The sequence below is a fragment of the Salvelinus fontinalis genome, chromosome 15 (assembly GCF_029448725.1).
Source record: "Salvelinus fontinalis isolate EN_2023a chromosome 15, ASM2944872v1, whole genome shotgun sequence".
NCBI lineage: Eukaryota > Metazoa > Chordata > Actinopteri > Salmoniformes > Salmonidae > Salvelinus > Salvelinus fontinalis.
In genome coordinates this window covers 17,218,288-17,244,548 of record NC_074679.1, presented here as the reverse complement: position 1 = coordinate 17,244,548, position 26,261 = coordinate 17,218,288, and the positions used below count along the sequence as shown (strand labels likewise).

General features: G+C 41.6%; 2 protein-coding genes across 9 annotated transcripts in view; both read right to left on the bottom strand.

The window, feature by feature from the left end:
* LOC129811480 (peroxidasin-like) overlaps positions 1-9,026 on the bottom strand; it is a 120,535-nt gene extending 111,509 nt beyond the window's left edge. Inside the window, exon 1 of one of the 2 annotated variants that reach the window (XM_055862828.1) lies at positions 8,712-9,026. In XM_055862828.1, the coding sequence (XP_055718803.1) occupies positions 8,712-8,896 (185 nt within the window). In that variant the 5' untranslated portion in view covers positions 8,897-9,026. The remainder of the gene's footprint in view (positions 1-8,711) is intronic. The other variant, XM_055862827.1, reaches the window with a different exon arrangement.
* Positions 9,027-9,990: 964 nt separating this feature from the next.
* LOC129811479 (myelin transcription factor 1-like protein) overlaps positions 9,991-26,261 on the bottom strand; it is a 174,132-nt gene continuing 157,861 nt past the window's right edge. For 4 of the 7 annotated variants that reach the window (XM_055862820.1, XM_055862819.1, XM_055862822.1 and 1 more), the window contains exons 14-23: positions 25,775-25,896; positions 24,702-24,770; positions 22,619-22,681; positions 22,394-22,477; positions 20,794-21,015; positions 20,494-20,588; positions 19,629-19,732; positions 18,460-18,603; positions 17,409-17,471; positions 9,991-12,610 (exon numbers count right to left, since the gene is read on the bottom strand). In XM_055862820.1, coding sequence (XP_055718795.1) covers positions 12,470-12,610; positions 17,409-17,471; positions 18,460-18,603; positions 19,629-19,732; positions 20,494-20,588; positions 20,794-21,015; positions 22,394-22,477; positions 22,619-22,681; positions 24,702-24,770; positions 25,775-25,896 — 1,107 coding nt within the window. In that variant the 3' untranslated portion in view covers positions 9,991-12,469. The remainder of the gene's footprint in view (positions 12,611-17,408; positions 17,472-18,459; positions 18,604-19,628; positions 19,733-20,493; positions 20,589-20,793; positions 21,016-22,393; positions 22,478-22,618; positions 22,682-24,701; positions 24,771-25,774; positions 25,897-26,261) is intronic. The other 3 variants (XM_055862824.1, XM_055862823.1, XM_055862825.1) reach the window with 3 other exon arrangements.

Genomic DNA, 26,261 nt, shown 5'->3' with positions numbered 1-26,261 from the left:
AGAAGTCAGAAATAGCATTATAAATATTCACTTACCTTTGATGATCTTCATCAGAATGCACTCCCAGGAATCCCAGTTCCACATTAAATGTTTGATTTAGTTCGATAATGTCCATCATTTATGTCTAAAGAGCTACTTTTGTTAGCACGTTTGGTAAATAAATCCAAAGTCATGAAGTGCGTTCCCTAGTTGCCGACGAAATGTCAAAAAGTTCCGTTACTGTCCGTAGAAACTTGTCAAACTAAGTATAGAATTAATCTTTAGGATGTTTTTAACATAAAACGTCAATAATGTTCCAACCGGAGAATTCTTATGTCTGTAGAAAAGCAATGGAACGAGAGCTAACTCTCTCGTGACCGCGCCTCAGAGCCTGTGGCAATCTGCCAAACACCTGGCTCATTCCTCTCTCATTTTCCCCCACTTCACAGCAGAATCCTCAAACAAGTTTCTAAAGACGGTTGACATCTAGTGGAAGCCTTAGGAAGTGCAATATAACCAATATCCCACTGTGTATTCAATAGGGGCTGGGATGAAAATCGACCAACCTCAGATTTCCCACTTCCTGTTTGGATTTCTTCTCAGGTTTTTGCCTGCCAAATGAGTTCTGTTATACTCACAGACATCATTCAAACCGTTTTAGAAACTTCAGAGTGTTTTCTATCCAATACTAATAATAATATGCATATATTAGCAACTGGGGCTGAGGAGCAGGCCGTTTACTCTGGGCACCTTTCATCCAAGCTACTCAATACTGCCCCTGCAGCCATAAGAAGTTAATCAGCGTAAGGTCATAATCGAAGTAAGCATATGCCGATTAAAGCACCTGTTTTTCTGAACAATCTTTTGAATTATTAGGACATGTCATCACCTGAATCTGAGTTCCAGCTGTGTACTTGATCTGTGTGTGTGCTAGCATCAGCAGCGAAGGCTTCCCTCTTTTGCGCAAATGAAGTGAGCTCATAAAAACTGAAAGTATGCATCTTTGAAATAGTTTTCATATACAAACTTTACGGACAAATACATGACGAAGTACAGATGTTTATATTTTTTGTTAAACATTTATTATAATAAAATAAATAAAATAAGAGACATATATTGCAAAGACACCAAGAGACAACACAAATACGATTTACACACTATTCATATATGCATAGTCCTTCATATTCTATTCTAAGTAGGGATTGAAAGAGAAATGGTAACCCCCTGTCGGCTGCCTGACCAAATCTACCCAGTAGGGCTCTAAGGACTTCACTTGGGAGTCTCGTAAATGTTAAGTCGCAAATCAAGACCATTTTTAGTTTTAGTATTTTTTTTTGTTGTTTTACTTTTTACCCCTTTTTCTCCCCAATTTTGTGATATCCAATTGATAGTTACAGTTTTGTCCCATCACTCCCATACGGACTCGGGAGAGGCGAAGGTTGAGAGCCATGCGTCCTCCGAAACACGACCCCGCCAAGCCGCACCGCTTCTTGACACACTGCTCACTTAAGGACAAGGACATCCCAACCGCCCAAACCCTCCCCTAACCCGGACGATGCTGGGGCCAATTGTGCTCATGGGTTTCCCGGTCGTGGCCAGCTGCGACACAGCCTGGGATCAAACCCGGATCTGTAGTGACGGCTCTAGCACTGATCAGTGCCTTAGACCGCTGCGCCACTCTGGAGACCCAATCAAAACCATCTTATATAGACGGCAGGTTCCCTGCCTTGTAGCATGCTGTACAGTTCAACTTTAACCCTATCCTGCTTTGAACCCCCAGTGTCTCAGTCAACCTCTAACCACTCAGTGTGTCTTATCACACTCTGATCAACCAGCAGCTACTTCTCTGATTCTGGCTGCTCCTGTCAACTATCATGTTTCCGCTGAAGATCAGGTGAAAAACTGACTTGTTGATTCTCCAAACTACAAAGCAAAACCTTTGACCTGAAATTAATTCTGATAGCCTGTGAGAGTGAACCAAAGGCTGAGCCTTTACATTTAATCTCTGATGTTACTTTAACGATATTAGTCTAATACAGAACAGAGTTTCAAGAGGGTTTGTTTGTAGTAATTCCGTTAAAAACACCACATCCACCACAGGGTGTAAGAGTGAAAACGCTAATAAAGGAGCTCATTTGAATACTAAACATTACTTAAAGGAAGCAAACTAGGCCATAACAAGCCACTTTATGAGCTAGCACATTGACACATTTACAATGGACAGACTCCCCTTTGCCATGGCGTTGCCCATGTGTTTATAATAAGGGTTCACTTTCACAATGTTTAACACATTTCTGCAGTGGGTGCCAGGCCATGTGACAACACATGCAGGGCACCACAGAGAAATTAATATACGTAGACATAAATAACAAGAGACTATTTGTAAGGCTTCAGACAAGACATCTAAATTTGAAAGAACCAAAAAGGAAACATTCCGTAACAATCCGGTATGCACTTAAATGTCACAGAAACATTCTCCACATAAACCTCACAATTGCAAGACAAGCAGACGATATTAAACGGGCCCCGGGGCTAAATTATGAAAGACCGTAGTATCGACAAGCTCCGACGTTATCGGTTCTGCCTACGGTACTGGAGAAATTAAGAAATAAATGTCCTATTTATTATTGCTACATAAACATTACTTGCACATTTTATCTCACCAACCATTTCTAATTTGCAGTAAGATGAAGACATTCATCTATGATGCATTTTCGCTATTCCCAATCCAGAAGAGAGATCTCACACGCTACAGAACACACACACACACAAGAAAGACCCTGCTCTTAACTAGTGACGATGGCGGAGAGAACTAAACGTTAAAAAGTGTGGTTACACTTCACCAGAGTCGATGCTGACAATGCTCATTGCCACAAGTGCAACAAGACTTTTGCTTGTAAGGGCGGAAACACGAGCAATCTGTCCAAACATCTATGGAAAGTGCATCATGTACAGGCAGAGAATAGCACAGTTTTCGACTGCCTAGCTTGTAGCTCATCTCTCGTTGTCCGATCTACGTTAGCTATGTATGCTAGCAGTCTAGAGCACACACATGGAGTCAAGTCAATTATGAGAACATCGGTTCATGATCAAAAGGAACCATTAGCCAGCTGATTGTTTAGCTATGGGTGCGTTCATAAATTCAATCACTCATTTAAAGATGTTGCAACTTTTTTGTTAAAGTTGCAGCCACAATGAACCAACCCACTCCTCCCTCTAATACCGCTAGTCCAAGCCATAGACAAGCCCAAAGCCCCTTCACGCTGGGAGCTAGTGGGAGGATGACTGAGGAGAAGGTGAATGACTGCCACCTAGTCATGACCAAGTTCATAGTGAAAGGCCTACACCCCTTTGCAACAGTGGTGATCAGCTCACTGGTCACGATAGCCACCTTTCCTTCCAGTTCTCTGCTGCCAGTGACTGGAACAAATTGCAAAAATTGCTGAAGCTGGAGATATTTCCCTCACCAACTTTAAACATCAGCTATGTGAGCAACTAACTGATCGCTGCAACTGTACATAGTCCATCTGTAAATAGCCCACCCAATCTACCTACCTCATCCCCATATTGTTTTTATTTACTTTTCTGCTCTTTTGCACACCAGTATCTCTACTTGCACATCATCATCTGCTCATTTATGACTCCAGTGTTAATCTGCTAAATTGTAATTACCTCGCTACTATGGCCTATTTATTGCCTTACCTCCTCACGCCATTTGCACACACTGTATATAGACTTAATTTTTTTCTATTGTGTTATTGACTTGTTTATTTTGTTTGCTTGTTTATTCCATGTGTCACTGTGTTGTTGTTTGTGTCGCACTGCTTTGCTTTATCTTGGTCAGGTCGCAGTTGTAAATGAGAACTTGTTCTCAACTAGCCTACCTGGTAAAAAAAAATTAAAAATCTATATATATTGAATTGTATTAATTTTTAGGATACAGAGTATAAAAGGGTTGTATGTTAGTCCCATCACTCCACAATACCATACACAACAACACAATAATTCAATAATGATAATTCATCACATGAAAACGATATCTTTTTTTACTGTAGTGAGATGAGCAAGGCACTCAACCCCAAATATACCGCTCCATCCAGGAGTTACCTCAGTGACACATTCATTCCTACCTGGTGTGGTGTAGAAAAGGCCAATGTGATCACTGAGCTGAAGGACGTGCCAAAGCTGGCCATCCCATCAGACGGGTGGACCAGCCTCTGTCAGGACCACTATCTCACTGTTACAGTGCAGACCACAAGCCAGGGCAGTGTAAAACAGAAGGTCCTCCACACCAGGGCAGTGTACAAATTGCAAACTGGCGAAGTAGTTGCAGAGGAGATCTCAGACATTCTGGAAGAGTTTGAGATAGAGCAAGATTGTAGCTGTGACTGTTGATAATGCTGGCAATATGAATGTTGCCATCAAGAGGCTACACATCCTAAAAATAGGATGCTTGCACACACATTGAATCTGGCAGCGCACAAAATCTACCAAATGACTTCCATTGATAAATGGGCAGCCCGAATCAGAGCAGTGGTCCTGTGGTTCAAGAGATCCTCGATGTCCAAAACAGTCTGGAAGGAAAAGCAGCAGCTCCTTGGTAAGAAGCCAGTTCAATCTATTAATGTATTATTTTGAAATTCTCACACTTAACAATTTAATGCAATATTCAAGTGTGCGGTAATTAAATGTATGTTGTTTTTGTTGTTGTTTCAGGCCTTCTGCAACACTCACTCATCCTTGATGTCAAGACCAGATGGAACTCTATCTAATGATAGAGATATTCATGGAGCAGTATCCAGCGATCCAAGCAGCAGTCTTGGACCCACGACTGAGAAAAGCAATGACCTGGGACAACCTGGACTGTCTGAAGGACGAGGACTTCCATAAGGCTGAGGAGTTTGTCCAGCTCATGAGAATCCTCTATACACACACAATGTGTCTGTCATGTGAAAAGAGTGCCACCTGTGGACAGATCATACCAATCCTCCACAAACTGGAAGAGAACTTCACTGTGAAGCATGAAGATACAACGTTAGTAGCAACCATCAAAGAGAAGGTGTGGGAGAACCTCTCCGAGCGCTATCAGGATGAGGACATTCAAGCCTTCCTGCATGAGGCCACAGGAATGGACCTAAGATTTAAAGGGAGGCCGGTGAGTGACGCCACCTGGGACAGGCTGAGGAAGGCAACTGTTGAGGCCAATGTGACAGGAGCAACACCAGGGCTGTCAGAGTAGCCGGAGCAGACAGACACAGAGCACCAGCAACAAGATGAGGAGCCTGAAGGAGAAGGAGAGGAAATGGAGGAGACAGTCCCTCCATTGTACAAAACAAGGAGTGCCTTGGAGGAGCTGTTCTCAGAGGACAGGGAGTAGAGGTTGACGATCCAACAGGACACCTCGTCCCTCACCCTCAGCGAGCATGTTGACCTAGAGGTTGAGCTCTACAAAGGCCTGCCTCCCATCCCTATGGCTGAAGATCCTGTGATGTGGTGGTGGGAGAAGAGAGCTACTCTGCCCCTCCTCACAAACATTGCAACAAGCTACCTCTGTGCTCAAGCCTCCTCCACCCCTAGCAAGAGGGTATTTTCGACTGCAGGGAACACAATAAACCAGGAGAGGTCCCGACTTCTGCCAGAGAAGGCAAATATGTTGATCTTTCTCCAGAAGAACTGCTAAGAACTGTTAGTCCTTTTGCAGCCTACCTGCAGGCCTTACCCATGTTGCTCGATACCACTGTCTTTTCTTTTGCAGGCAAATATTGTTTATTTCATTTGTTTTACATTACCATCATCACAACATTAGAGTCTGTAATAGTGATTTGTTCAAAACACTGCTGTTTCTTTTGCTGTAAATAATTGTTTATTTGATTTATTTTACATTTCAGAAAATACAGCAATGTTAATTCTGTTCTTAATTTGTGTCAGGTTTTTTTTTCATAAAAAATAACGAAAATAACCGATAAGAATACCGTTAAAGTACTGGATCGATAAGCAGTATCGGTAAGAGTAGTAATACCATTAAAATCTAAACGATACCCATCCCTACTTGTGTCTTTTATGGCTTAAAATGTGCCTTTACAGAGCATTAGCAAGCGGAACAATAAGCATCAACAGCTGTGGGCCTGTGTGTCGGTACAGGCTGAGAGGATTCATGAGAGCTGATGGCAAAATAGAGCTGACAATGTGAAAGTAATCATTCCTCCATTTTAGGAAATCCCAGAGCAGGAATACAGCAGTGTCGTTACAGAGAGGAAGGGTCATTTACTATTATGCCTCAAACAGAGTCCTCAGAGACAACAGCTGAAAAATAAATACGGAACATCAATGGTGGGAGGAAAAAAAGAAAAACCCTGAACGTTAAAACAACGGGAGCATCGAGCACAGGTCCTGGGTGTACCGTATTCCCCTGTTCCCTTCAGGAAGTAAAGGGAAGAGAGATGTTTAGAGTTCAACGATACTTATCTCACATGAGCCACTTACTTTTTGAGATTCTCTTATTCAGTGTACAAATATGTGTGTATGTTTTTTAGCCGGAGTGGTTGGGCCAGGGTCCATGAGTTCTTTCAGGGGTTGACATCAGGAGAGAAGCATGCATTACACACACTGGGTAGAATGACTAGGCTCAGAGCGTTTAGACACACACACCACATTAGAACTGGGGTCAGTCTGAGCTCCAGCCCCAGCCCCGGCCCCAGCTCCAGCCCCACCCCCAGCTCCAGCCCCAGCTCCAGCCCCAGCCCCAGCCCCAGCCCCAGCCCCAGCTCCAGCTCCAGCCCCAGCTCCAGCCCCAGCCCCAGCCCCAGCTCCAGCCCCAGCCCCAGCCCCAGCCCCAGCTCCAGCCCCAGCCCCAGCTCCAGCCCCAGCCCCAGCCCCAGCCCCAGCTCCAGCCCCAGCCCCAGCCCCAGCCCCAGCCCCAGCCCCAGCCCCAGCTCCAGCCCCAGCCCCAGCCCCAGCCCCCGCCCGAGCCCCAGCCCCAGCTCCAGCTGGGCCTCTCAGGGGAGACACAGGCATCTGGCACAAAGCTGCCTGCCCTGCCCTGCACCAACCAAAATGTTCCCCTAATCAAATACATCACAGGAGAGAACTAGGGAGGGTTTATAAGTTTAGAGAGGGAGAGAGAAAAAATGGGAAAGAGAAAGAGGGGGAGAGTGAAAGAGAGGGAGAAAGTAAGAGAGAGAGAGAAGGGGATACTGTGGAAGAAGAGAGAAACTTAAGAGATGGAGAGAGAAAAAAGGGAAGACATATAGAGAAAGAGAGATAGATAGATTGAGAGACAGAGAAAGGAGAAATAGAGATTGAGATTTCAAACAATAACAAAATACATTCCCACAGCTTTGAGGAACCTGGTTGTGGAATGCTGATGAGGAGGAATTTTCACATCAGAGACGGGCACACTGCCAGATCAGGACAAGGAATGCAACGCCCAGACCGTCAGGGCTTGGCCAGCCAGCATCTCTCCAAATGAATCTCTACATACAATACCTCCTGTCTCCAACATGCCCACCCAGTCACCTCGGCCTCCCAGCCCTCACAGCCTTCCATCAGCTGACCCAGGTTGGAAGGGCCAGTGTTTTGGTCCTGGGACTGTGGCTGAAATTAGTTAAGCTACGAGAAAGGGATTAGATTAAAATGTTGTATTTTTAGCCTCCATAAGAGTCCATAAAGCCTCCAGAAAGTATGACACAGGACTGGTGTCATAACATGGTTCTACCCACACACAAACATACACACTCACTTCTCTCCTTCAAAGGAGCTGCTTTTAATCCAGCCTGATTTCTGTTTAATACGGCTTAATGTGATCTGCTATGCAGACAGACTTTATATTCAGGGAGATACATATTCCCCACAATCAAGCGTTCCTTCAAAAGAGTGCTTGAGTTCAGTGTGTGCACAATTTACAGTGGAACAATGGGAAGGCAGGGACAGTCGCATTCATGTTCTGACAAGACTGAGCGCAGGCCGGCAGGGCAAGGCGACAGGTGGCTGCTTACTTCAAAGTCCTGCGAGCCAACAGACACATGCTTTCCCCTCCAAAGCCTTCCTCCGTACAACACTCCACACTGACAGATTCAGAAACGTCCAACGGAGGAAGGAAGAAGGAGATGAAGAAGAAGAAAAGGGGCTCCGACTATGCTCTGATGTCTGAAGCCTTTGCCCTAGTTTCCGGAACAAGCATATATGTATAATTCCCATTTCAGACAGAATATGTGGTATGTTAACTGTAAAAAAAAAAAAAAAATGGTTACAGGGTCTGTCAAAATGCAGGAATCATGACTAGGTCTTTAGGTGGATTTTAATTTGCCATGGTTTTTTTTTAACCTCCTACCCCTTTCAGATATACCAACAAGCTTGTATAAAAAAAATCAGGCATGGTAAATTAGTGGAATTTTGGTCTCTGTATGAAAGATGTATGATAAACCTGGAAAATAAATAGCAGAATCCATCATTGCAACTTTGAATATTGGCAACCAGAATGGTGATCTGTTCCAGAAGAGGATAGCTCTTATGATACTGCATTCTCAACTGTGGATTAAATATGGTAAGAATAGATACATTAACACAATTTAAATTATTCGGCTTAAAAACAAACATAAGCGATCGTATGGCCATTGCAAAGAGCTTGGGTTGGTTGTTACTCCTCCAGCAATCCGTCCAGCAATCCGTGCGTTCATTCCGTTCCCTCCATAGCCTACAAACTTTCCCTTCAGATACAATGTAACGTTACTTACAGGATGGTTGTCGATGGAGCGACAGCAGGTACGGTTTCCAGATTTAAATGCATACATCTCACGGTGGTACGAAAACATAAACACCGGCTTGGACAAGAAATGACAGCCTGCGGGCCAACGGCGACCAAAATCAGTACTACCGCGATTAGAAAAGGGGAGAAGAGTTGGCTTGTCCTCAGCGCCATTGCTAGGGAGTCAGCAGCGCAGAGAACACACCGCCAGCTACCCCTCTCGCAGACTAACTACTACATCGGCAGAGTTATTGTAAAGCTGAATTCAGCTGCCTTAGACCCGCTCCCTCCCTCAAAGCAGAGGGAGAGAGAGAAGTAAGGCAGTGTTACAAGTTATATTGGATCCGGGAGCAAGCCAATCAAGAAACCATGTCAAAGTAGAGTTAGGCCTAATGGAAAGTATGGTTAATAAAATTATACTTTATACATCATCTGTTTAAAAGTTGATCAATGTACTCTTCAATAAACACATCGTACACCATGTATACCACACTAACTCACGTTTCTGGAGTTTCCAGGAAATTGCTATTCACAAGAATTAGGTAATTTTCTGAGCTTGTAATGCACCTATAAATATTTTATTACAATAGTTACCCTGTAATGATGCCGTAAAATGTTGCCAGTTTGTCTCCTGCTGGGTGGAATGTAGGACAGACAATGGGACGATGGGCCCATTCTCAGCCAAATATGGAAAACATTGCCATACTATGATATGGTTTAAGAAGGATGTTATTACTAGTTCAGGAAATGTCTGATACTCCCAGTCTTATCTCCAAATGATTGTGTTACTTTCCATGTATTTACAGCTCATAATAGTAGTTCTGAATATGGTGGTTGGTGTTCGATACATTTTGTGTTGTATTATAGGTAATTGGGGGATTCCCTCTAACTGCAGTCCGACTGACAGGTAAGAACATTTCCATAGGACTATGATGATATACAGTGCTCTGTGCTGCCATCCTCTGGTTTTCATGTGGTATGACACTGGGGAGGTATATGCCTGTAACAAAACACCCACTCCACTTCATAGCGGTCTGAATTAACTCCACATTTACCACATGGCATGAAGCGTTATCCTAAGTAAGCTTGATTCTTATTGCAAAACATCTGAGGATTGTTCTGGAATGTGAAATTCAGTAACTATTTTGTGAATAAATTAAAAAAACATGGGAATTAATGCAGCCGTTCACTGAACGCAAAATGTTTACTGTTCCAAGAATGGTGGGTTTTGAATGAGCATGAACAAGAATGATGACTGACTATCAAACTGACAGGCCTGTGGCAACACAATTTTTTCTTTATTCAGAGTAAGATGTGTCAACATCCAGCATGACAAGAATTGTACAAAGTTCACAATTTAAAAATGAAATATCACAGCAACTTGTGATCTCACACACTTATAGCAAAATTAAAATGTCAACAAATCCATGCTGTGTAGTACAAAAATAAATTAAACTTCAGTTCCACAGAGAGCACAATAGTTTGTACAAAATCCTGTTTTTGTTCATGATTACTTAAATCAACCTCAAAATGAATAAGTTATAATAAATAAACTCTGATGAATTCACAATAATTTATATGAAAATTCAGCATTCTAATATGTGACACCTTTTGTGTTCCCTATGTAAATAGTCACAGATAACTTTTCTCAAATTTGATATTATGTACTAATGGTAGATGAGCAGCCGGTTTGTGCTTTAAATCCCGTTCAATTGTACTGATAATGAAAATGAATTCAAAAACTGATACTAGGTATTACTCTACTGAAAGCATTACTATATTGTCAAAAATCTGCAGACACGATGCTGTGGAGAAAGGCATACTGTATGCAGTCATTGACGATGGAGCCCTAAAGAGGACGTAAAAGTACAATAGACAAGATCAGGTGAATGACAAGCACCTTTGCATTAGCTTTCAAGAAGGCCAATTCTGCACATGGTCGCTAACAACTAATACCACAACATAAAGAGGGGCCGCATACAGACATAAAACTGCATCACCTCATTCAGAGCAGAAGAGTCAACTAGAAGAGTGAATTTCCCACTCTCCAAGCCTAATGGGGAAACAACCTCTTTTTACTTCCTCTTTCTTTTTTACCTTTAATTGATTGACTATTTAATTTGTACAGTGATTAGATATAAAGTGCTGCTGGGGATTAGTTAATATTCATATAACATACCAAAATGAAATAGCATCATTGTTTGACCATTTGATTATACAGTATTACTTGTATGGTTATAATCGTAATTTCTGATTCAAATCCCTGTAGTCTCGTTCAGTGGTACTAATTCATCACCTAGTGGCTCTTAGCAGTTATTTGCTCCAATCGTGTGCCAAAGGAACACCTGGACATTGCACGCTGCCGCATGTTAGGATACTATCTCTAAGACAAGTGCAAATAGTCTACTGGCAAGTGGGGACAATGACCCTGTAAGTCCCGCTCTCTCTCATACTTTAGTATAAATACTGTTTACAAAACCTTTGTCACCCTCCGGTAGGCTCTCAGGTACTGCTTGAGTTTCTGTAGAAACATCAGAACATGGAAACAAAGGTGTCCCTTATGTGCAAAATTGTCTGTAAAGAGAGTGGAACTCATCAAGCATCTTTCATCTTTAAAACTGAATGTTCAACATTTTTTAAATACTTTCTTTGTAATTAAAAGATTTATATAAAACATTTTATTTTATATATAGTAAAAAGATTAATTTGTTCCTCCACCCCTATGTTTATAAACAAGTCATTGCATATAACCAAATATTTTTTTCCTGTAGATTGCATCCCATATCTATAAACATATGATTTAGATATATATTGCTGAGACATTGCCCGATTCTAGCAACAGAAGTTTCGAAATTTTAAACAGAACTAAATACTAAATTCTAGAATGACTCCTGCATACTCTATTGCCATTATATATCACCAATGGGTATCTACAAACACAACATATCAAGAGCAAATAGTACTTTCTAGATAATGGGATTTTCACCATTGTGTTTCCGTGTCATGATGTTTACAATAAACTGTTACATTCATACAACCATCAAGTCAGTTTCTTTCCATACTCATTTCCAACACATAAAAAATGCCCCCACCTATAGCTACCAAACTTTTTTTTTAAAGACAAAGAATTTTTCAAGCATTGTTAAAAATAAAGTCATTTGCAACCAAGTCTTGCTATTCAACAATCTGCAAACAAGAAAAAACAAACATCTTTAGAATTCCAAAGTCATCCATTGAGGAAAACATCATTGAAAAGTAGCTACCTCCGTGCAGTTCCCCCATTTTTTTGAAACTTTTTTTTTCACTGTCCAGTGCAGCTTCTTCATCTAAGATGCTTCATCAAGCACTGAAAGGAACTAATGTCTTATGTTATACAGCTTACTGTTCAGAAATATACACAAACAATGTGCATACATGAGCAGTTAGAAACATTACATCACACTATGTCAGCTCATACAGTATGAAAACGTACAAAAGGTGAATGTTTTCAAAAACTATTTTGTCATTTATTATTATTTTTCTTCAAAGCAAGACCAAAAAGAAAACTCATTATGAATTTTTCTAAGCATAACGTTTATTTTTTTAAGAACGAAAATCAATATGTAACACTGTATGCTACGTTACAGCAGCAAACCATGAGGCATCATCCTATCATGTCACTTCAAGCTCTTTCCTGCGAATGGTGATTTCTTTCACTCCTCTTTGAGAAGATGCTCTGTCATTTGCTGGGCTTGGTAGCGGGCTGGGTTACGCTTGGATTCCTTGCACCGCTTGTTTGATGTTTTCCAGCAGGGCTTTGTTCTCTGGACTCTGGTAATGCTCCTGGTTAGTGTACATGTCTGTTAGAGTGGTCACATAAGCATCAAAGTTCTGATCGCTGATCGGCTCCTGTGGAACATTTCAACAACAGCAGAAAGGTGAGATCATAAGAATAAGGAGTGATGAACAGAGAACAGAAGACAGGCCAGAAAATAACTGTCTAAAATCATCCTTTGAGGAGCTAAGACTTACAAACAGCTGTTTTAACAAAAAAATCGAACCATAGATAATAAAACCACTTGAAACAAACTATTCTCTAAACTAGCCCTGTGAAAGTGCCTTCATATTTGATTGTTCTAAAAATAAGGCTGAGATATAAATAAGGGAAAAGGCTGAGAAGTAGTGGTCTTAGACAAAGATGATCAACACAGAGAAAGATGTCATGCAGTGACGTCCACATTGGGAAGAGAGGGTCATGCTGCAGTGTCTATACACATTTTATGTTTATACACTTTGCAACCAACAAGTGCACTTTTACTTGGCTAAAACAAGATTTTGCCATTCAAATAGATGATCATTGAGGTTAGAAAGACTGTAATAAAGGAAAATTCAGGATTGGAAGGGAATCAGGAAGACTGGGGAAAATAAATGGTCATAAGAATGAAATAAAGATGGACATGGGAAAGACATAAGGACATGAATGGGAGAGTTTCTGAACAAGACAGAGAACTAAATCTGCTGACTCTATTATGGTGCCTTTGATGATACTATCATTAGGGCACTGTGTTTTGATGATATTATCATTAAGGCCCTGTGTTTTGATGATACTATCATTAAGGCCCTGTGTTTTGATGATATTATCATTAAGGCCCTTTGTTTTGATGATACTATCATTAACTTCTTTGGGAAGGGGGTCAGTATTGAGTAGCTTGGATGAATAAGGTGTCCAGAGTAAACTGCCTGCTACTCAGCCCCAAAAGCTAGAATATGCATATAATTAATAGCTGTGGATAGAAAACACTCTAAAGTTTAAAAAACTGTTTGAATGATGTCTGTGAGTATAACAGAACTCATGTGGCAGGCAAAAACCTGAGAAAAAAATCCAACCAGGAAGTGGGAAATCTGAGGTTTGTAGGTTTTCAAGTCTTTGCCTATCCAATATACAGTGTCTATGGGGTCATATTGCACTTCCTAAGGCTTCCACTAGATGTTAACAATCTTTAGAACCTTGTTTTAGGCTTCTACTGTGAAGGGGGAAAGAATAAGAACTGTTTGACTAAGAGGTCTGGCAGAATGCCATGAGCTGAGTCAGGCATGCGGCCGTGAGAGCGAGCTCTGTTCCTTTTCATTTCTAAAGACAAAGGAATTGTCTAGTTGAAACATTATTGAAGGTTTATGATAAAAACATCCTAAAGATTGATTCCATACATCGCTTGAAATGTTTCTACGAACTGTAATATAACTTTTTTTAAATTTTTCGTCTGAACTAATTGCTCACGCACTGTGCATTTGGATTACTGGGCTAAACACGCGAACACAAAGGAGGTATTGGACATAAATTATGGACTTTATCGAACAAATCAAACATTTATTGTGGAACTGGGATTCCTGTGAGTGCATTCCGATGAAGATCATCAAAGGTAAGTGAATATTTATAACACTATTTCTGAGTTTTGTGACACCTCTCCTTCTTTGGAAAATGGCTGTATGTTTTTCTGTGACTTGGCGCTGACCAAACATAATCGCAAGGTGTGCTTTCGCCGTACAGCCTTTTTGAAATCTGACACAGTGGCTGAATTAACAAGAAGTTTATCTTTAAAATGGTGTATAATACTTGTATGTTTGAGGAATTTAAATGATGAGATTTCTGTTGCAACTGGCTGTTGGTTAGGTGGGACACTAGCGTCCCACATATCCCAGAGAAGTTTTAAAGCCCTGTGTTTTGATGATACTATCATTAGGGCCCTGTATTTTGATGATAATATCATTAGGGCCCTGTGTTTTGATGATACTATCATTAGGGCCCTGTGTTTTGATGATACTATCATTAGGACCCTGTGTTTTGATGATGCTATAATTAGAGCCCTGTGTTTTGATGATACTATCATTAGGGCCCTGTGTTTTAATGATAGTATCATTAGGGCCCTGCGGTTTGATGATGCTATCATTAGGGCCCTGTGTTTTAATTAAACTATATTTCGGGCCCTGTGTTTTGATGTTTCTGTCATTAGGGCCCTGTGTTTTGATGATACTATCATTAGGGCCCTGTGTTTTAATTAAACTATATTTCGGGGCCTGTGTTTTGATGTTTCTGTCATTAGGGCCCTGTGTTTTAATGATACTATCATTAGGGCCCTGTGTTTTAATTAAACTATATTTCGGGCCCTGTGTTTTAATTAAACTATATTTCGGGCTCTGTGTTTTAATTAAACTATATTTCGGGCCCTGTGTTTTGATGTTTCTATCATTAGGGCCCTGTGTTTTGAGGTTTCTATCATTAGGGCCCTGTGTTTTAATGATACTATCATTAGGGCCCTGTGTTTTGATGTTTCTATCATTAGGGCCCTGTGTTTTGATGTTTCTGTCATTAGGGCCCTGTGTTTTGATGTTTCTATCATTAGGGCCCTGTGTTTTAATGATACTATCATTAGGGCCCTGTGTTTTAATGATACTATCATTAGGGCCCTGTGTTTTAATGATACTATCATTAGGGCCCTGTGTTTTAATGATACAATCATTAGGGCCCTGTGTTTTAATGATACTATCATTAGGGCCCTGTGTTTTAATTAAACTATATTTCGGGCCCTGTGTTTTGATGTTTCTGTCATTAGGGCCCTGTGTTTTAATGATACTATCATTAGGGCCCTGTGTTTTAATGATACTATCATTAGGGCCCTGTGTTTTAATTAAACTATATTTCGGGCCCTGTGTTTTGATGTTTCTGTCATTAGGGCCCTGTGTTTTGATGACACTATAATTAGTGCCCTGTGTTTTGATGACACTATAATTAGTGCCCTGTGTTTTGATGGTACAATAATTAGGGCCCTGTGTTTTAATTAAACTATATTTTGGGCCCTGTAATTTGATGTTTCTGTCATTAGGGCCCTGTGTTTTAATGATACTATCATTAGGGCCCTGTGTTTTAATTAAACTATATTTCGGGCCCTGTGTTTTAATTAAACTATATTTCGGGCTCTGTGTTTTAATTAAACTATATTTCGGGCCCTGTGTTTTGATGTTTCTATCATTAGGGCCCTGTGTTTTGAGGTTTCTATCATTAGGGCCCTGTGTTTTAATGATACTATCATTAGGGCCCTGTGTTTTGATGTTTCTATCATTAGGGCCCTGTGTTTTGATGTTTCTGTCATTAGGGCCCTGTGTTTTGATGTTTCTATCATTAGGGCCCTGTGTTTTAATGATACTATCATTAGGGCCCTGTGTTTTAATGATACTATCATTAGGGCCCTGTGTTTTAATGATACTATCATTAGGGCCCTGTGTTTTAATGATACAATCATTAGGGCCCTGTGTTTTAATGATACTATCATTAGGGCCCTGTGTTTTAATTAAACTATATTTCGGGCCCTGTGTTTTGATGTTTCTGTCATTAGGGCCCTGTGTTTTAATGATACTATCATTAGGGCCCTGTGTTTTAATGATACTATCATTAGGGCCCTGTGTTTTAATTAAACTATATTTCGGGCCCTGTGTTTTGATGTTTCTGTCATTAGGGCCCTGTGTTTTGATGACACTATAATTAGTGCCCTGTGTTTTGATGACACTATAATTAGTGCCCTGTGTTTTGATGGTACAATAATTAGGGCCCTGTGTTTTAATTAAACTATATTTTGGGCCCTGTAATTTGATGTTTCTGTCATTAGGGCCCTGTGTTTTAATGATACTATCATTAGGGCCCTGTGTTTTAATTCAACTATATTTCGGTCCCTGTGTTTTAATTAAACTATATTTCGGGCCCTGTGTTTTGATGTTTCTATCATTAGGGCCCTGTGTTTTGATGTTTCTATCATTAGGGCCCTGTGTTTTAATGATACTATCATTAGGGCCCTGTGTTTTGATGTTTCTATCATTAGGGCCCTGTGTTTTGGTGTTTCTGTCATTAGGGCCCTGTGTTTTGATGTTTCTATCATTAGGGCCCTGTGTTTTAATGATACTATCATTAGGGCCCTGTGTTTTAATGATACTATCATTAGGGCCCTGTGTTTTAATGATACTATCATTAGGGCCCTGTGTTTTAATGATACTATCATTAGGGCCCTGTGTTGTAATGATACTATCATTAGGGCCCTGTGTTTTAATTAAACTATATTTCGGGCCCTGTGTTTTGATGTTTCTGTCATTAGGGCCCTGTGTTTTAATGATACTATCATTAGGGCCCTGTGTTTTAATGATACTATCATTAGGGCCCTGTGTTTTAATTAAACTATATTTTGGGCCCTGTGTTTTGATGTTTCTGTCATTAGGGCCCTGTGTTTTGATGACACTATAATTAGTGCCCTGTGTTTTGATGGTACAATAATTAGGGCCCTGTGTTTTGATGGTACAATAATTAGTGCCCTGTGTTTTGATGGTACAATAATTAGGGCCCTGTGTTTTGATGGTACAATAATTAGGGCCCTGTGTTTTGATGGTACAATAATTAGGGCCCTGTGTTTTGCGGTTTTTCATCAAACTGTACCCTTTTCTTGTCAGATGGTCCAGCACTATCCTCAGACAATTGCTTTAATTTTTTGTTTAATTTCCATTTCTGGATAAAGCTTAAAATACAGGAGAACATCTTGCTATGTAACATGATTGCACAAAACACAGGCCCAGTCTTTCATACAGTGCCCTGATGAGGAAACAAGGAGAAGGATTAACAGAAAGAAAAGCAGTGTTAGAGTAAGAATATGATGAATGATTGTCTTACTCTCTGATGCATCTGTAAGCAGCTGTTATTTCTAATGGAAGCCTCTTTGTGTGCCAGCGGTTTCTATGGGGGAAAAGGTTAGTTACTGTTAGTTGCTACCTAGTTACTGGTACTCTCTCAAACAATCCCTAGGTGGTAGCATTTGCGCTACAGCACCAACAGAACATCTGACACAATTGATATGTGAAATAAATAGAGGCAAAACAGAAGAAAACATAGCGAATTGGGCCAGCAACTGAATCCAGCTCACAACATAGTCAGAATGATCACAGCCTCTGGAATGATGTCGTATTGTGTTTACACACAAAAGTTACACATTTTAAGATAAGGAGATAGAGTTTTAAGAATAAAAAAATGCCAAGATTTTAATTTGTGATTGACATAGGCATCATTCATAGTTCTTGGACCAGTGCTATTTTTTCCTTTTCTTCTGAAGACTATAAGAAAATAATCTAATGGATGCTTATGGAGAAAAGCTGTTTTTGACATGCCTTAAATACATTTAGCACTACAGTAAATACAGACCTGCAATTATAGCATGTACTGTACTATGAAAATCCATGATAGCTCAACAAGTAAGTTTGTTGAATTTACAAACATAGTAGCCTATAGCTATAGACAGAGAGCCAAAGTGGTAGAGACTTAAGTTTTCATTTCACTGTTAACAGGTAGATGTCAGTACTTTACTCAAGCAGTAAAAATCTTTAGGTGCCGGTACTCAGCTCTGGTGAGCTCCTGACCAAGTCAAGCACTGTTAACTCCTTTGTTTGAAACTGATTGTCTAATCTCTCTATAATTCATAACACACGCCTCATATAAAACTTCCCCTTTTCAGTTTGGCTAAAATTAGGAATACTCTTATTTTCCATTGATCTAGGCTTGGAAAGCCCCTGCTCAACTCAGCATGCACAACCACTGGAACCTTATGGGCTTCACAGAAATGAAAAGATAAATACTGTACATAGATGAGTATGTAAATGAATCAACTCATATGCTACAGTATGTTTGCTTATAGGAACTTGCCCGACTGCCGTGCTTGGTGTTCCCTTACCATATGAGGGAGCTGGATATTAGCTAAAGTGTTAATCAGTGTCTGGCTGAGGCCGGCCAGCTCATGCAGGAGAGATTCATTTTCATGTTCAATCACCTTGTTTTCTTCCTCTATTGACTTCAGATTAGACTCCATTGTGGTAATCTAGGGAATGGGGGGGAGAGTGAGAGAAGAAGAAGGTTACCGTAAAGGTAGTGCTTCTTTACCTCTGGTTGTTACAGTGGAGCACACAGGGTGCAGTTCACAGTTCACATAACACGGGCAGCGGCCTACCTCAGACATGTCACAACTCACTGCTGATTGGCTGGCGTGCAGCCATGTCTATGACATCATCACACGGAGAGATGGATGTAACCGCAACAGAGCAACACAGGTGAAGAGCAATGAAGCATGGACAGATGATATTCAACACACTGACACTCACTCAAATGTACTAAAAGTCTGTGGGGTGTATTCCAACAAATAGGCCATGCGCCTTCAATGCACATACAGTACAATTCAGTTCCAAAGATGTACTACAAGTTGGAAAACAGACGGTATTTCAAAATGATATCAAACTTGCATGCAATCTGAAAAAGGCAAACTGTAGGTGAACATAAATATTGTGAAGCTTCTCTCTTTCCTCTCCTCCTGGAGTGTTTGATACTTCCTTGATACTGATGTGTAGCTTCTGCAACTCACAGACACAAATAGTTCTTTAGGAAGGAACCCTTTCATACAAGCTGTGGAAGCTGCTGCTCCTGTTCCTGTTAGTGGGGACAGGGTGCTTCCCTTTGTTGGCTGTGAGTGACTATGCTCTCTCTGTTTGGCATGCAGGCACTCACAGAGGTATAGTGCTTTATAATTAGGAATCCCCCACTTTGTTACACTGCATTCTCCCAGATGTGAGATATACTGGGATTTATCTCGATGATGGTAGATCATGAATGAAAATTGGACAGCTTTTTCTAAACTGGAGTAACTTTTCTGGTAACCTTTTTAGCAGATGGTAGATTCATTTTGGTGAATGCTGTACAACAATGAATTACACACTTCATTGTAGTACACATTACCATTATATGAGTGCTGACAATAGCAGAATGATGTGCCACAATGGGTAGAAACTGAAAGGTAAGCATGAAATGAGTCAAATCTTCAAGTAAACAGATGGCATAGTACTACTGACTTACCTGTGTTCTAAGTTTGATCATATCTGCTTCCACTTGTGAATTTGATTCACTTAAATCTTTGATTTCTTCATCCAGCTGTTTAATTTCTTCCTCATTTTCGATTCCTTAAAAATATTATACAGTAAACAATTATTGGACACCTGCCACCCACCCAAAGCCCAACTAAATATTTCAAATGATTTCACAATATTTCAAATTTCAAGTGTCAGTGGTGGGTGAATGAGATGTGTGATAGAGGCAGAGGGATGGTCTCTTATACACTAATTGTCACTGGCTAGTTTGCTAGCCAGTTTGCTAGCTCAGGGGCTGTATGGCAATCCTGTACCCTTTATTTCAGATTGGGGTTCCACTCAGTAGCTCATTACACATACACACTCCTGATTGGTTCTTTATGTCAGAATGGGATTCTACTCAGTGGCTCATTACCTAGTGGTTAGAGCGTTGGCCAGTCACCGAAAGGTTGCTAGATCGAATCCCCGAGCTGACAAGGTAAAAATCTGTCGTTCTGCCACTGAACAAGGCAGTTAACCCACTGTTCCTAGGCCGCCATTGTAAATAAGAATTTGTTCTTAACTGACTTGCCTAGTTAAATAAAGGTTAAATAAAAATACAAATAAAAATTACACACACCCAATCCTGACTGGCTCTTTATGTAAGATTTGGATTCTACTCAGTAGCTCATTACGTGTACCGACTCCTGATTGGCTCTTTATATCAGATTGGGATTCGACTCAGTAGATCATTACGCATACACACACACTCCTGGTTGGCTCTGTATGTCAGATTGGGATTTCACTCAGTAGCTCATTACGCATACACACTCCTAATTGGCTCCATTGTGTGAGTGAGCGGTGACAGTCATTACCGTTGCTGGTGCGCTGTTTTATCGTTAGCATTTCAGACAGTCCAGACAGTCTGGCTTTCTTCATGGCAGAGGTGGCACGCGGACAGCCCGACAAACTTGGGGAACATTTTAGAAAATAGGACATTTTTTGACATACATACAAGTAGTGCATATTTTATTTAAACACACACACAAAACCTGACTGGATGAGTGAAGCATTGGCTCCACTAGCTTTCACAGATCCCGTCAGATCAGTGATTACTTCAAGGAAGAGAGAAAGAGAGGATGATGATCAAATATTGATGCAGGACACAGACCCACCTCCGATGTGTGAGGAAGCTCCCACTGACGTGACCCGAGCCGTCACAGCCCGGGGTGGGACAGGACATGCCGTCTGTCTTCCCAGCCTTCCATGTGAACTGGGAGCCGTTCATGTAACCGTCCTTCTGCCGCTTGGCCGCTAGGGGGCAGCCTGATGCACTGCGGTGAGATGCGTACTTCCCTGTCACATGACCCTGACCGCCACAGCCCGGGACCGGACACCTGTGAATGGCGTAGGGATGCTCTGGTTATTCTAATAACCAGGGTCAAGAGTTTTTTTCTGACAATGACCCAGAAGTTTTCCTGCTCAGGATGCATTGTCAGGAAGAATTGTGTAATTAATGACATAGTTATTACTATGACATAAGGTCTATGTAATGTAAAGTTGGACCACATATAGCTTCATGGGTGCTTGAGTTGAGGACATTTCATTTCAGAAATGAATGCAGTATGACTTTGTTTGTATTTTGAGTTATAGTGTGCAGAATGGGAGACGATATGGTATCAGTAATCACTCTGACTTAAATATAAATAAAAACAACTTCAATCTGGTCTGATCTGGTCTAATCTGTCCCTTTGGCAGTTTATCACACTGACACAGACTACAGTCAGTCAACGTTAAATCAGCACTTGGCAATATGGCTAATCAGATGCAGTGAAGCTGAAAATGTTTCAACACATCATATTTCCCCAGTGGATTATTGTTACAACTCCCCTTGGTTTTATTAAACTATCAATCAGGCTTATTATATTTCCAGAAACAGTCACAATCTCTTTCCCGAAAATGGTCCAAACCCCCACACACAGTTCCAAACGCTTTCAGAAAGAGAAAAGATTGACTCTAAGTGCAAGAACTTTTCTCCTCCAGCCAATGCTTATTTGGAGCAGTTTTTTGTTGTTGATTTTATTAGGATCCCCATTAGCCGACGGCAGTGGTGACAGCTAGTCTTACTGGGGTCCGACGTGTAACTAAAAAGACATTACAGACAAAATACTTTACAATTTGCATACATTGAAAACATTAACATGTAGTGTGCGTGTGTGTCCATCTATCAGTTACATGTACATGTCAGTACATATAGTACACACAACAAGCAGGTCAGATAGGGGAGAGGCATTGTGCCGTGAGGTGTTGCTTTATTTGTTTTCTGAAACCAGGTTTGCTGTTCACTTGCGCTATATAAGATGGAAGGGAGTTCCATGCAATCATGGCTTTTAGTGAAGATAGATGTGTGGGAAAGCGACCCTGCCTCTGTTGGCTTGGCTGACCGTGTGAGATAGATTGACAGACAGACAGGGTGTTGGTTTTCTCTCAGCACCACTGAGAAATCGATGAGAGTGCAGCCAGAAAAGCTCATTAGAGAGAATCCAGATCAATCTCTGTCTCTCTCTCCAGCTAACTGCCTGTATCTTTTTGTGATGCCACAACATAAGATCCCTACATAGGACAACCCTCATTTTCAAACCATGGCAGACTGGGAGTTGCCTGTCTCTGTTTCAATCTAGAAAGAACAGTGAGAGTTGGTTAAGGGCATCTAGAAATTGGGTGAGAGCTGTGGTTCCCTGAGTCTTTGAGAGGGGTTTGGCAGGGTAACTCTACCTGATGGGCTCCTGGTCCTCCTTGTCCTCTTTACTGTGTGTTATCTTTATTCCACTCTTCCTGGCCCGCGGACACCCTGATAGACTGCAGAGGAAACACAACCAGATCAATTGCAAATATTATTAATACAAAGAACTTACTCTGAACCAGCCTGAGAGGTGAGTGTGTGCTGTCCACTGCCAGTGTGAATAACTACACGTGTGTGTGTGTATGTGTTTATTTTACCTTCTGTGTGATGCGTAGTTGCCAGTATTATGCCCAGAACCATCGCACCCCGGTGTCGGGCACCTGGGACAGAAAACACAGCGAATCAGGGCCTACAGCAACCAACGTAAGGGACACAGTCAAAAACAGACTCATTCTGTACCGTTACATCAATGATGTATTTCACTGTATCAGTCAGCAGAGTGTACTCCAATTACGGGAAGGGTGTTAAGGTTAAGGGAAAACAATAAAGGAAAATGTATTTAAAAAAAAAATATATATATATATATATACACTGCTCAAAAAAATAAAGGGAACACTTAAACAACACAATGTAACTCCAAGTCAATCACACTTCTGTGACATCAAACTGTCCACTTAGGAAGCAACACTGATTGACAATAAATTTCACATGCTGTTGTGCAAATGGAATAGACAAAAGGTGGAAATTATAGGCAATTAGTATGACACCCCCAAAAAAGGAATGGTTCTGCAGGTGGTGACCACAGACCACTTCTCGGTTCCTATGCTTCCTGGCTGATGTTTTGGTCACTTTTGAATGCTGGCGGTGCTTTCACTCTAGTGGTAGCATGAGACGGAGTCTACAACCCACACAAATGGCTCAGGTAGTGCAGTTCAGCCAGGATGGCACATCAATGCGAGCTGTGGCAAAAAGGTTTGTTGTTTCTGTCAGTGTAGTGTCCAGAGCATGGAGGCGCTACCAGGAGACAGGCCAGTACATCAGGAGACGTGGAGGAGGCCGTAGGAGGGCAACAACCCAGCAGCAGGACCGCTACCTCCGCCTTTGTGCAAGGAGGTGCACTGCCAGAGCCCTGCAAAATGACCTCTAGCAGGCCACAAATGTGCATGTGTCAGCATATGGTCTCACAAGGGGTCTGAGGATCTCATCTCGGTACCTAATGGCAGTCAGGCTACCTCTGGCGAGCACATGGAGGGCTGTGCGGCCCCACAAAGAAATGCCACCCCACACCACCAACCCACCACCAAACCGGTCATGCTGGAGGATGTTGCAGGTAGCAGAACGTTCTCCACGGCGTCTCCAGACTCTGTCACGTCTGTCACATGTGCTCATGTGCTCAGTGTGAACCTGCTTTCATCTGTGAAGAGCACAGGGCGCCAGTGGCGAATTTGCCAATCTTGGTGTTCTCTGGCAAATGCCAAACGTCCTGCACGGTGTTGGGATGTAAGCACAACCCCCACCTGTGGACGTCAGGCCCTCATACCACCCTCATGGAGTCTGTTTCTGACCGTTTGAGCAGACACATGCACATTTGTGGCCTGCTGGAGGTCATTTTGCAGGGCTCTGGCAGTGCACCTCCTTGCACAAAGGCGGAGGTAGCAGTCCTGCTGCTGGGTTGTTGCCCTCCTACGGCCTCCTCCACGTCTCCTGATGTACTGGCCTGTCTCCTGGTAGCGCCTCCATGCTCTAGACACTACACTGACAGACACAACAAACCTTTTTGCCACAGCTCGCATTGATGTGCCATCCTGGATGAGCTGCACTACCTGAGCCACTTGTGTGGGTTGTAGACTCCGTCTCATGCTACCACTAGCGTGAAAGCACCGCCAGCATTCAAAAGTGACCAAAACATCAGCCAGGAAGCATAGGAACTGAGAAGTGGTCTGTGGTCACCACCTGCAGAACCATTCCCTTTTTGGGAGTGTCTTACTAATTGCCTATAATTTCCACCTTTTGTCTATTCCATTTGCACAACAGCATGTGAAATTTATTGTCAATCAGTGTTGCTTCCTAAGTGGACAGTTTGATTTCACAGAAGTGTGATTGACTTGGAGTTACATTGTGTTGTTTAAGTGTTCCCTTTATTTTTTTGAGCAGTGTATATATAGGGTATAGGAAATTATGCAGACAATTACATTGATAGAACCTACAATATATCTGCAATATTAAAGCTGATATACCCCATAAATAAAACATACATATTAATAACAGTCAGTAGAGTGTATTTGCTTTGTCTGAGGAACTAAAATCAAGTTCAGAATTCAGGAATCGGGAATTATACTTTTTCACAATATATCAACAAAAGAGGAAACAAAAATAAGAATGAAACATCTCACGCCTTACTTGAGCTCTTGTGAGTTGGTGGCCATCATACTTCGAATGCTTTTGTCAGCTAAAGGACAGCCAGTGAGACTGGAAGATATACCATGACAACGTTAGTGAGGCAAAGAAGAGAGAGGGCCCACCACTGAAACATAAAGACACAGACAAACATGCACAGTACACACTGTACACACACTTACACACAAACTCACACGTTGACAAGACTGGAATTGCAAGAAAGCCATGATGCAAGTGCAGGGGGGACTATGGATCAGTAAATAAAAGTGTTAACCCCTCTAAATAACTGCATTCAGAAATAGCCTGTGTAGAACATAAATGTTTTGTTGACATGATCTGTAAGTTCATTGATTACATTCCTTGACGTTATGGGGTTTCTGGTAGGCCTATGTTTACCATGATGATACACATCACTTAGACACTATGTTGACTCAAAGGGTTAACTGTAATCATACTCAAGGGTAACACAGAGATGTGCATTCTGGCTGCAGTAGTCCGAGAGCATAGTTGAGGTAAGCTGAAAACAATACATCCAAGTCACTTGACCACTGCCCTCACACCCAGATGTTGGGCATCTGTCACCAGAGAAATAGACAGAATGAAACCAAAACTAGAGGAAAGTAAAATAAAATAAATAGGTTTGTTTATCCCTTTTAGTGTTGGCTGATTTGTTTTTCATTGTTTCCAGTTTAGCTTGACTGTCTGAAAAAATGTTTTGGACTGTTTTGGACCCGTTCTAGAGCGCAGCTGCTACATGATGAGGTAATCATGTTTTATTACATTAAACCATCAACATAAGAGAAGCATAAGAAACCAGCAATACACTGGCTGAAGAGCTGTGGATCAAATGAAAAGCTGGCTGAACAGTACGTGGCAAAATGTAGCATGCCATTAGTGCCAAGGGGGAGAGGTGGGTGGGGTGGTTCCTCTGAAGTAAAGGAACCGAACAGAGACAGGAAAGAAGGAAAAGCCAAGAGGAGAAAAGCAGATGGGAGCAGGGGGGGTGGATCAGAATGGAGGGGTGGCACACATACGCACACACACACACACACACATCCCGTACAGGTCAGTCTTACGTTATCAGGTCCTTCTTGCTCTCTTTGCACTGGGCATACTTGGGCTTGGGGCTGTGCATGGTGACATCATCAGAGTAACCTCGCTGCTCCAGCAGCTCCTGGAACGGGTCCAGGTCATTCGTCTAGAGAAAGAGAGGGATGGAGGAGAGAGAAAGGTTATATGAGAGAGATTGGGATGAGAGGGTGAATAAGAGAGAGGGATGAGAGAGAAAAGAGGAGAGAGAGGGATGGGGGAGAGTGATAGAGAGATACACACAGTCAAATAGATGGCGAGGACGGAGGGGGACTTGTTGTTCCAGTTTACACAGGATGGAGCTAGCATGCCATGATTTTTTACACATACAAAGCTGTTTCTTTTTGTCTTTTCAAACCGACCCCATTTAAAAGGAAACAAGCACTCATTATGATCAAGTGAGGTCAATAAGTGGGCGCGGCCAACACACCTGAACACAGAGTTTTGTTGATGCTGAGAATGGAAATCTCTGAA